A 12428-nucleotide genomic window follows, 5' to 3' on the forward strand; every position below is an offset into this window, starting at 1 on the left:
GCTTCACCCTCACACTCCGGTTATCACCTAGAAACAGCACCACTGAGGTCAGAGTTTTTATCAAAGTGGTGACAGAGGATGGTCACACTCCTGGTTCTCAGAATTTTTCCACAGCTCTGACTGAAATCTCATGTGCGAGTAAGAGAGGTCTAGAGGGCAAGCAATTAGAGGCATTGCAATAGCAGGGATGAGGATGAAGTGTTAATCAGGAAGGGGAACAGGTGTCTGCAGATCCCACACTGGTGATATCCCAAGGATATGTGAAGGGATTGCATCTGTGCATCCCCTACACCAAATTCCTCCCCTGTTAAGGTTGTCCCTGCTGTGAAAGAAAGTGGGCAAAGTAGCTCTGTGCAAACAGTTCCATGCCAGGAGACAGACCCTCTGGGGCCCTGTCCACCATTTCCTTTCCTTTTACCTCTGCAGGGCTGAGGCAGGAGAATGGGGCTGGACCATCTGGTCCACAGCGTAAAATCAACACACACACTTTGAATGGAAAAATGCAATTCAAAATACAGTGACTCACAGGGCCCTTTTCTTTTCTGAAAGATCACAGTACCTCACACTTCATAACTTTACCCCTGATTATAGAAACAGCTGGAGAGGGGCTTGAAAAATGCACTTTAGATGGAAAACAATTTTGGTCTTAAGTGTTGTAAAGCAAAACCCACCTCAAAAGAAAGCTCGCATGACCTGATGTATTCCCTCTGTGTTTTTCAGATGAAGGAGCCCCAGAGCAAAGGAGATTCGCTGCCCAAGGTGGAGCCCAGGAGCCTCTGGGGTGGTGAGGACACAGGTACGGGTGGTGAGGACACAGGTACGGGTGGTGAGCTGCAGGGCGGGCGGCAGGGCTGAGTGGGCAGGGCGCTCTGTGTCTGATGTGCCTTCACTCTGGGCTGCAGTGCTTTGTCTCCAGGCCAAGCCTGACTGAAGGATGTTTTTCATGTCAAAATGAGACACAGGCTCTCACCCACTGAGCATTTGCTGGGCAAAAACAACAATTGCCTCACTTGTGGGCATGGGCACAGCACACAATGTGCAGCACGCAGGCTCCAGAGGAGCTATGCCATGACACAGTGAGGAGAAACAACAGGATTCCAGCAGATCTGTTTAATGAGCTGTCAGACACGTTTCAGCATTGAGCCGTGGTGTGAGCAGAGCTCTTGTTAGCTGCAGCAAGAGTCCTGTGAATGCATCTGAGGGCAAAAGTGGCCACCCAATGACCCCTGGACTGTATGCAGGAGAACTGAGCTGTGCACAAAGAGAAGCCTCAGTAGTTTTGGCATAGATAGAATAAATTATGTTGAGCTCACATGCATTCTTATTACTCCATCGCCTTAATGTCTTGGAGTTCTGCTTTTTTGGAGGGATGAGGAATTTTTTTAGTGTACTTTGTTTGTCTTTCCCTTTGCTTAATCATAATCTTAGATATTATTTACAAATGGAAAGTATACCAGATTAACTTGGATTGTTGGTGCTATGGCTAGATTATGTCAGAACTGCATTTAAGCCAAGAAAAAAATTACCCCTAAAAATGCTGCGACTACACAGGGCAAATGTCCCAGCAAACATAAACTGCTCCTAACATGACAGTAGATGTCTGATCCTGAGGCAGATTTCCCTTGGATTTTTAGGGATTTTCTTCCTGCTTCCTTTGCCATTTTTGCAACTGTTCCCCTGGGAAAAATCCCAGAAGCCTCTGTCCCCATTAGGAGGAAATCTTTCACTTCCTTGCTTTGATTCTGAATACTTAATGCTCTTGGTTAATTCCCCTGACCTATAACCAGTCTTGGCTTCTATGCGTACACATTAAATCCTGATCTAGATGATAAACTTTTATGAAACACATTTAGAAATAAATATAATTAGCTAAACACACTCAGTCAGTCATGAGATCTCACAGTAGTGTGTGAATGTTGCAAATTACACTGATTCCTAAGCAGTGGTAGCTATAGCTATAATATTTTTTCCCCAAAAATATAGGAGTCCACACAGGGAAGCTGATTTAACTAATTTGAGTGGTGTTTTCTTCTGCCTGAAGTGCACTAAACCAGTGATTACCCCACTTTGAGCTACATGTGCAATGGGAGAGCTCTTAATGTCCTTTTTCTCGCTCCTGCTCTCTCTTCTCTACCATGTTGTTGTCTTCTCAGTTAAGTCCACAGCTGGCCACACATGAAACCACATCTGGGGAATGACCCAGTTAAAAATACAGTATTTAGGCACCACTTCTTGGCAGTGGTGATGAGATGGGGATGCTGACTGCTCTTTTACCCATGTTAATTGGGTATCCAGGCTAATTTCAGTTAAAGCAGAAAAAGTGCTCAGGGCTCTGGGCCCTCGTTCCAGAGTAGTTGAAGTTTAAGGGCTCTTCTGCCAGGACAACTGCCAATTGTAAAGATTAGAATTTCATGCCCATGGCATTTCTCAGTTTAATGAAACATCAGCCTTTTTTCTACTTTTCCCTCATCTTTTCCAATAAAGCCCTATTTCCTGACACAAAAGCTAGCTCAATTAAAAATGTGATGAAAGTGCTCTAAAGGCACAGCTTGAAATTCAGCTTTGCAAATTAAAGAATTATTTTACATTTGATTTTTCTTTTAATGCATTAATTTATACACTACAACATGGTAGCAGATCAAAGGTCTAATAAAGCCTAATTGCAGTTAATATACCTGGCTCTCTATGTGTCATACTGAACTTGCACTAAAAAAGAAATATAACAGTCTGGATTGAAGACATGGGAAGTCCTTCCAGATTTACCTGCAGGACAACCTTGAGCTGATGCTTCAGCCACTGGTGTCAGGCAGGAAACAGAGCTCCATGGAGACTCAGTTGCTGCACTATGAAGATCTGTGATGACTTCGCATTCTAAATTTTTTGTGAAAAATTGTGCTTCCAGCACTTGTAGCTCTGAATAGTTTTTCTCAAATAAAAACCAAAACCATGATTTCCCCTGAGTTCAGACCCCTGCATAGGGGGTGGTGCTGTCACAGTTGTCACTGTTTCTTGTGACGAAGAACAGACAGCGCTCTTCTGACTTACAGAAGAACTGGCTGAGGACGAGAATCAGTGCCCATCTGTGTCCTGTTCCCTCTCTTGAGTATGAAGGAAGGCTGGACAAGCTGGGTTTAACTTATTCCTGGAAATACTCAGTAGTGGGGAATCCTCCATGTCCATTTCCTTGGACAACCCATGCAGATATAACATAGAACTAAGTATTTGTGGGGTTTAACAATTTATTTGTTTTTAATTGGTATCTTTTCTTGTTGATTTATAAATCTGATACCTGACTTACCAGACCATATGGTAAAGGAGGTCAGCCCCAAATTGGCCAAACCAGAGCCCTGGATGATTACTTCCAGAGTGTGGCATTAGGTGAAGTTTCCAGAGGATCTGCTACATTGCTGCAGTTGTGAGGGATGAAGGCAAGGGAAGGCAAGAGGATGAAAAAGACATCACTGGAGAAAATAGCAGGGTGATGAGGAGATACCATATCCAGATCTGACCTTTTCTCTTGCCCTAACATTTCCTTCACAGTATCCCTTCCAGACAGTATGCAAACTGTCTTTATTATGTTTGATGTCCTGTTATGGAACATGAAGATTCCAGCAGGAATCTACATTTTGGCAAGACCTTCAGGGCTTATAGGAGAGTATCAAACGTTTGAAAAGCAGTACAGGGGTCATCATGTACAAGGTTTTTGTGCGTTATGAATACAGCTAAACAATAAATCACACAAATGCATGGGTTGTTGCATGATTAATAGGGTAAAGCTCTAGGAAAATGTGGCACAGAACAGAAGCTGAGTGTCAGGGGTATCCTGGTTGTTCATTTCTAGTGATTGGCTCCTGCCCAAGGAGAACTATTGCTTTGAATTTTACAGACATTGAAATAAGCTAATTAAAAAGGTCATATTGAATGAAGATCCCGCAGGAAAAGATGCTATAATTTTCTGTATTTTCTTATGTTGCTTGTAGAAGTGACCTTGACAGTGGGTATGTGCTTATGTTGCTTCCTTACAGGGAAAAAATACAATTTTTTCTTCAGTAGTGGTAGCCCAAAGTTTCTCTGTTTTATATTTTTCTGCAATACATTTTGCAAGAGAAATCAGTGTGGCTGGACTTCTCAAAGGGTGAGTGAGGTTTGTCCAGGACAGGTTTGTCCCTAACCAAGGCAGAATACAGTGCAGCAGCGCGCTGGAATTCATCAGCCCTTAGCAGCACACAGCACAAAGAGATCAAGCAACAGAACAGCCTGACTGAGGGGACTTTTCTTCGTTTTCACACCAATGCAAACGCTCTGAGATAAATGAGTTTCAGAAGAGAGAAGGGCTAACTAAGGCTTGCTAAGCACCAGCCCCTGATTCCCTTCCAAGGCCCTAGGACAGAGCAGGCTGTCCCCAGATTGCCTCAGGAAAGGGTCGAAAGCCTCTTCTAGGACACCTTCTGCTTCTTGGGTTCCTGCTCAGGACATGAGAGACTTCTGTTCATGCAGAGAAGAAACTATGTTTTAAACTTTTCCATGTAAACTCTGGCAATGACTGATGTCTAAGACTGTTGAAAAATCTCAGAAATCTTCCCACTTCTCAGGAATTTGTGGACTAAGGGGTGTGATCAGTAAGTGGCATACATTAATTTTAAATTGTTTTAACAATCACAGTGCTCTTTGATACCCTCTGTAGTCTCAAGCAGATTCTTTTATATGCTTTGTCACTGTACTTCTCAGAAGGTGATTTGTAAATCTGTTCAGTGGTGAGGGAAATGAATTAAAAGCCTTTTATTGTAATCAGACTTTAATATGGTCTAGCAAAATTGCTTAGCTTACCTGAGATATGCTATCATTTTCATTTAGTCTCTCACATCATTTCAACAGCATTGTCTTGAAATAATTACTGAAGAAGACAAGCTCTCATCTGCATAAAGCACAGCAGCATAAACTCATTTACTGCAAATTAAAACAGATGGAAAATTGCTGTTGTTTTTAATATGGCTGGACAAAAAATAAGATTGCAAATCTGTTAAAAGAAAATGCAAGACTGAGGCTTACAATCTGTCCTAAAGTATTTACAGCACCCCAGTAAAAATAAGTGAATTTATTCATACTAAGGAATTAGAAACTTTAAAAGAAACACCTCTATATAAAAAAAACCATTTGATGCCTGTAGACAGCCCCAGGGGAAAAAATAATTGAACAAAGATTTCATTAGAATAACTCAGAGAAAACACACAAATATTGAAACAACGAATAAAGAAGGTTCATTCTAGAAGCACACCTATACATCACTATGTGGATGTGAATCATCCCACTAAAACTAAGAAGGCTGCTTGTCTACCTAAAAATAAAAAACAGTGTCTGCACTGGTTTGTAGAACTGAGAGTATACATTCTAACACAGAGTGACCTGCCATGGCCTGGGCTCTATGGATGCCCTTAAGCTCAAGACCAGCCTGGCTGGGGGAACAGAGATATTTCTTCATGCACACAAATTTTTTCCTCCTAGGTCTGTAAGTACATAACAGATGTATCAGAATCCTAACACAGTTTTAACAACAGAAAGTACAGGTTCTGCACATGTCCTGGGCCCTCAGCATTGTGCTCTGCCTGCACATCTTCCAGCACTTGCACAGATGTAGATTAGAAGGGGAGTAAAAATTGAAGGCATGCTATCTGCATGAGATGTATTTCATTTAAAGCAAGAGTTAGAGGTATTCTCCTTATTACCAGAATTACCTTAGCTGTTCTACTTGGTTTATATGATCCTTCACTCAAAAAAAAGAAAAATGTATTCTTCCTCTTCCCATTCAGGAGGGATTGGCTAAATGAGGGACAACATGAAGAACTCTGCATTAAGTGTTTTGAGGGAACAAATACATGCCTTTGGTGTCATAGTGTTTTTTAGAGGGCCCCTGTGGATCACCCATCCCACTCCAAGGCCAGACTATGATCAGTGCTGGAGCATGTCAATGTGGATTTAGTCTGGTCAAGGCTTGGAAACCTCCAGGGATAGCGTTTCCTCCAGCCCTCAAAGCAACCTGTATCCAGGCTACTCTATGCTCCAGGTGGGCATTTTGTCTCCTAATGGCCAAGCTGAACACTCATCTTGCTGCCATTGCCCCCTCTTGCACCTTCTGTCACCACTGGGAAGAGTTTGGTTCTGATGTCATTGTAGCTCTTGATCATGAAATCATAGGCTGCTGCTCAATTGCCTTTGACCTCCTCTTCATCAGATGCTCAGATGCTCCTCTTCATCAGATGCATCAAGCTCAGCTCTTCAGCCTCTCCTCAGTGCTCCTGTGCACTAGAGCCTTGACAGCCTTTCACTCTGGCTCCCTCCAGTTTCTTAACATCTTTCATGAGGTGGGTGGCCAAAATTGTCCCACTTTCCAAATCCTACTTGACTTCACCCTATGAAATAATAACATGAGAAATGATCTCAAATGATTTTGAAGATGACTTTGTCTCATGATGTCACACTGAAGGTGACTGTAGCTGATGATGCTGCTTTCAGAGAGCTGGCTTCAACTTGAAGCAGCCAGGAAGAAAGAAAGGCCTGAGAGAGAAAAGAATGTGAAATGAAGAAACAGATTAAGCCAAAAATATCACTCCAGGGAGTAGTGGAAATACTGGAAAGAAGACAGAGGACAAAAACAAAGCTGAAAAAGAAGACCAAGGGAGCAGTATAGGAAATTACACCGTAACACTTTTGTTACACTGTGATCCAGACAAATGTACACTAATATGATCTACTTAGCAAATGGGGATAGGTCAAGTTTGAAATCGTTTAAGCTAAGAAGTTTCATTCTCCAGAGAGGGGGAAGCCAATGGCAAAAACAGTCCTCCAAATAATTGTCTTGCTCTATATCATTGAGCATGCTGCTCAGGACCTTCATGATGACAGCCCTTGAAATACATCTTTCATTTATTTCAGTCCCTTTATAAGTCTGCAGGAGAATTACATTCCTGTTTTGGAGCGAAAGGTCCAAAATATCCTCTGTTAGGGATTTTGTCTCAGCTTTCTGTGCTGCTCACTTGTACCAGCATACCCAAACTCACCTGCTAGCTGACTGAGGAATGACTTAATAAGGGGAATCAATCTGGGATTTGAATTGGCCCTCCTGGAAATGCTATTTGAAGTCTTCCAAAACAATGAACAAATTGTCCATACAAGGACTTCCTCTAAAAATTACTTCATTCCATTGAGAAGAGTACACTACCCTCCCCACAACTCTGCAAACATCTGACTAACAGCAACTTGCTCAAGAGAAAATGAATAAGCAGAACTTCACTTTACACAAGAAGAACCGTCACATTTTTGGACTTTTTCCTGGGTTCTGGAAAAACCAATCACATGACAAAACCAAAGGAGTGAACAGCCCTGACATCACAAGGGCTGTCAGTGTACTCCAGACTAGATAATGTTTACAGAAAGATGATGAGGACTAAATTTCTATCCTGTCAAAGCTGTGTATGGTAAATAAATGCTTTGGCATGCAGGATCAGAAAGGGCCTTCATCATGTTCGCACCTTGTTGCTGTGCATATTTCCCCAGAGTTTTTGTAGCACAGATGTAGCCCAAAGTTTTTGGAGGTAAGAGAGAATCAATTCCTCTCAGAAAATGCAGCCTGGAAATAGCTTTCTCTTTTTATAGAAGCCAGAGCATTGTTTATTGATTCTTGCAGCCCAGAATGGCTCTCCAACTCTGCTATTTCCGTGGGATGTTGTGTTTGTGCGACCTGCCTTCAGCTGTTGTGCCGTGTTGCTATGTGCAAAGGCAGACAGCTGGTGTGTTTCGCTCCCAATTAGTGCCTGCCTTTCACTCCAGAGTGAAGTAATACCTAAACACAGGGCCAGATTCCAGTTCTCTATGGAAATGCCCCCAAAACAAGTGAAAATACTACCAAAACACATGCTTTGTACCCATTTCCTGATCAGTCACACGATACTTCCTCTTTCTATATGGAGTTCCCCACACACTCCCACATTAGTTCCTTTTTTTTTTTTTTTTTTTTTCCTTTCTTAGCAGTCTAAACATTTCATATTGTGAAAAGAATTCAGCATCTCAGCAGTTCCACATTTCTTGTAAGCTGGGCCCACAGAAGTGTCAGGATGCTGAGCCATGCTCTGGATGATGGCATATAGCCTGGAAGCCTGCATTTCTTCCTGTGGAGCCAATTCAGAGTAAAATGGGATTTTGAAATATATTTCACGATCTCCTGTGAAAAGGACAGTGTCTCACAAAACAGGACTTTTTACAAGTTGATAGCTGTAATATATTGATAAAATAGTTTTTAATCAGTTTAGCATTTTTAAATTGCCTTAAGAGCATTTTAATTGCCTCTTTGCTCCAAGCAAAGGTTCTCACGGTCCAGTACCTCATCTCCACTAATGGTTCATGTTAGATACCATTCAGAGATGTCTCACAGTCTTTGACAGTGCTAGAACATCAGTTGGTGACCTAAAACAATAGCTGCATTTTTTTTTCTAAGTAATCAGTAAAGCAAAAGAAACATGGAAATAAATGAAATAATATTCTCAAAATAAAGGCAAGTTAGTGGATGCCCAAGGCTTAACTTCATTATATCTTTTTTGTGAATTTGAATCTTATAGCTGTGCTGCACAAGATGATCCATTGATAGTTTTGCAAAAAACTAAATAATCCCTAAATTAACAGGGATTAGGACTTGAGAGACACTGTTAAAGGCACAAGATACTGAGAAATGCCCTGAGAAGTTTATGCCCTTTCCTGGCAGCCACAAATAGGCTTATACAACAAAGTGGGACCTGATGTATCAGTCTAATAATATTCTTCAATATTTAAAACCACCACATCTGAGAATAAAAATGCATATAAAGAGAAAACACTCATTACATTAATGAAATAATGTTGGTTCTCAGTTTCTAACCTTATAATAGACTTTCCTCCACTCCGAGAACAAAACACATTTTCTTCTTAAGCTGTTTTTTACAAATATGTTCACTAGTTCATTAGTCATTACTGTACATGCAAGTATCTTTCAGTGAGCACAAATGCTTGAATAGGAGTCATTTTATATTATTCTATGATTCAACTCACACAGCCAAAGTGGCTTGGAAGTTCACTAGTTGTGGTTGCAGCACGTAAAGACAAACATACTTGAAATAATCAAGGCGAATGCTCTGGGGTTTCAGTACTTACAGACCTTTCATCAGTGTGACCTGAGACTACATAAAAGAGTTGAAAGTTCTGTGTATGCTGCTCAACAGAGTTAAACAATCTAGAATAAATATGTATTAAATTAAATGCACAATCATACCTATATACATGTATATGCACATAATACTAAATATGAGAAAACTGTGGTCTGTAAAAAGGACTTCACAATGCTATCTCCAGACAAAGCCGAGCATACTTTACTACTCTGTACTATCCATTTTGAAACAGATCTAGTGAAATCAAAATAGGATTAGGCAGATATAGAGTTACTAGTCAGCTGAACCTGGCATATGTAGATCACTGAGTCTTTCATACTTTCATATCTCCAACACCAGCACTAACACTTTTTCTTCCTTTCTGAGAAATGTCTTTCCTTTCTGTGGCCCGTGTCTGCCACTAAGCACTAAGGAACTCAAAACTGTGGATCAGGTAAAAAACAGAGTGCTACTTTCAAACCTCATCAAACCTGGGAGAAGACAGCATTTGACTTTGATCTCAAGTACAATAGTTGTGATTTAAACCACTCATTTGAGTCAGTCAGTCTGGGTCAGTCACCAAAGGAGCAAAACTGCTGTCTGGTTTTGCTTTGTAGGAGGTGGGCTATATGTCCAATGAGTTGAGCATGGGATTGAAAGTCACAAGCCTCACAAACTGTTTACTCTATTTCAAGCTCATCATATGACAGTGACCCAAGTCATCCAACTTCCCCATCTTCTCATTCTTTAAAATGTCGCTGCTAATATTTGCCTGTTTGAAGGTTTAAAGGGCTCAGGATAAAAGCATGCATAAGTGAAAATCTTTGCTGAGTGAAAGTCATGAATAACAGCACTGGTCAGAGAGTTCCCTATAACTATAGAGAAATCCACAACGCTATGCTTTGCAAGTGACTAAATGCTGCCATTGGCAGCTAAATTATGCTCAGCCTTTCTTCATTCAAGCTTTAAATTTGCATTCAGTGGCTCATCTGTCTACACTAGTGCTGAACATCAGAGGCAGAAAGTCTTATTTTCAACCTCCTATCTCATTGGACAATACTTTGCTTAATCTCTTATGTCTTAATTTCTTCACCTGCCACTTTATCTGTTTTTCTAAAGAACTCCACTGTCAACAAAATACAACCTGTTTAGTAATGTTTCCTATATTGTAGCAAGCTAAAGCATGTTCACAAGTCAGTTCCAGGACTTAATTTTTCTGCTGCTCTAGTAAAAATATATAGAGATTGTTGAATCTCTTTCTCATATACTTTCTTTTATAAAAAATCCCTAGAATAAAATTCTATAGTGTTATTAAGCTTGTCTTGTGTGAAAGATCAAGGCATTATATTCAGCTAGGCAGAGAGGTATTGTGGTCATCTCACTGAGGGTATAGAGATTAGTGTCACACTGAGAACTGAGTTCCAGCCACACTGCAGTCACCAGCAATCCAATAAGATAAACCTGCTCTTCCCCTTTCCTGCATGCAAGAATTTTCTGAAAAAAATTTCATATGATAAAGTTCTGATGGGAGCACTACAGAAGTATCACAACTGCTTGGAGCATGGCACACTTGCAAATCTGTATTCCTTTTTTTAAAAAAAAGTTTAAAATAACACTGCAGTGAAGGTATGTAAGATCAATAACACCATGCCTTGCCCACTAAGTGGGCTGGGACATGTCTGCCTCCAGCTTCAGCTGTGCCAGCTGAAGAGGCTGTGCCAGCCCAGCTGCTCATCACCTGGCTGACTAATGCAAGTCAGTGGGAGCTCCCACATGGAGATCTGCCAGCTGATCCAAGGGTTGGTAACACCCACCATGTGGGTGCTGATGAGCAGATGCAGATGCATGGGGCTGCAGATGCCTTTGCTGAAGGCTGGAAAGGTCATATATATACTCACCGCCTGTGGTCCACTGCATGACTGGGCATGGGTGGGTCTCTGTGCTTGTCAAACTTCCTGATTCTTATCCTTGCACTGGATGAAAATTTGGAGATAGTTAAATATGAGTTAAGAGGAAGAGACAAGAAATGTCAGAGGAAAGGTTGTTGGACATGATATACATAGCAGCAAATGCAAGAGTTGTTACACAGACAGCCAGGTTATACATTCCAGCATCTTCTCTTGGTCTTGAAGCCTAGTAAATCTATGGACCAAACACCTGAGCTTTTCTTTGCGGAGTCACACAAAGCAATTACAAAAAACTAAAGGCAATTTCTAGCAAAGTAAATAAAACTTGTATCAAAGGTTTCCAATTTACTTTGGTAAAGGTGTTAAAAAAATGGGCTAACTGGAACACTACAAAGAGATTCATGGTGCAGTGAATAACTGAACGGGTTTGAAAATGGCATCGCGAAATGAAAAGAGAAAGTAATGCTGGGAATGTTTGTGGCTTTTTCCTTCTGTGTCTGCCTATGAAACAGCTGTGGGATTTCTTTGTCTTACTGTAATATTCTTTGTGATGATCATGTGCTGTGGGAAAAGCACTTTCCTGGCATTTCCAACATGTTGGATGGTGGCAGGCCATGCTACCAGTTGCCAGTTCAATGTGAATATGGTTATCCTTCCTTCCTCCCCCACAAATCTAGATTCAGGTCCTTCCTGGAACAACAGCCTTTTAGGTGCCAGTGCTCCAAAGTCCCCCACTTTTCACTGTGATGGGTGGCTCCTGCTGGGAAGGGAACCAGGGCTATAGTAATATCAGATATCTCAGTGGAATTCCTCCAAGGTACAGCAAATGCCTCCACTGCCTGCTCTGGCTCTTGCCATCCAAAACTGTCTGTTTTCAATGCATGTAAACCTTACAAATAAGGTTGGCACATAGGGAATATATATTGCTGTACAGTAATCTTAATCCAGATACTAGCATGGGAGAAAGTTAGCTCTGCATTTAATTTTTGGTGCTGCCCCAGATCTCCCTCAGATGAGACACATTGTCTACCCTGTGGTTCAATTCCCACCTTTGTAAAATAGAACTAATATTTTCACATCTCTCTGAGATTATATCAGGCACAGTGCAAGGCAAGATAATGTCAATTAATTTCAAGAAAACTGGTATGTCTAGTATATCCACTCAACACACAACCACACAGGGCTGCTAGCTGGAAGACAACATGTATAATCTAACCTTGAGGAGCACTATGGAGAGTTATAACAATATTACCAGTATTCTTTCAGGTCCATAACTAGACTGGATTAAGGTTGGGAATCTATGGCTCTGGCTAACATATATGGTGTTTACACTTGCCACAGGATTTTTTCT

General features: G+C 41.1%; 1 protein-coding gene across 1 annotated transcript in view; it reads left to right on the forward strand.

Moving 5' to 3' along the window:
• Nucleotides 1–12428, forward strand: part of SGK1 (serum/glucocorticoid regulated kinase 1) — a 69911-nt gene that overhangs the window by 44585 nt on the left and 12898 nt on the right. The window contains exon 3 of the mRNA XM_005493889.4: nucleotides 721–796. Coding sequence (XP_005493946.1) covers nucleotides 721–796 — 76 coding nt within the window. The remainder of the gene's footprint in view (nucleotides 1–720; nucleotides 797–12428) is intronic.

The sequence above is a fragment of the Zonotrichia albicollis genome, chromosome 3 (assembly GCF_047830755.1).
Source record: "Zonotrichia albicollis isolate bZonAlb1 chromosome 3, bZonAlb1.hap1, whole genome shotgun sequence".
In the NCBI taxonomy this organism is placed as follows: domain Eukaryota; kingdom Metazoa; phylum Chordata; class Aves; order Passeriformes; family Passerellidae; genus Zonotrichia; species Zonotrichia albicollis.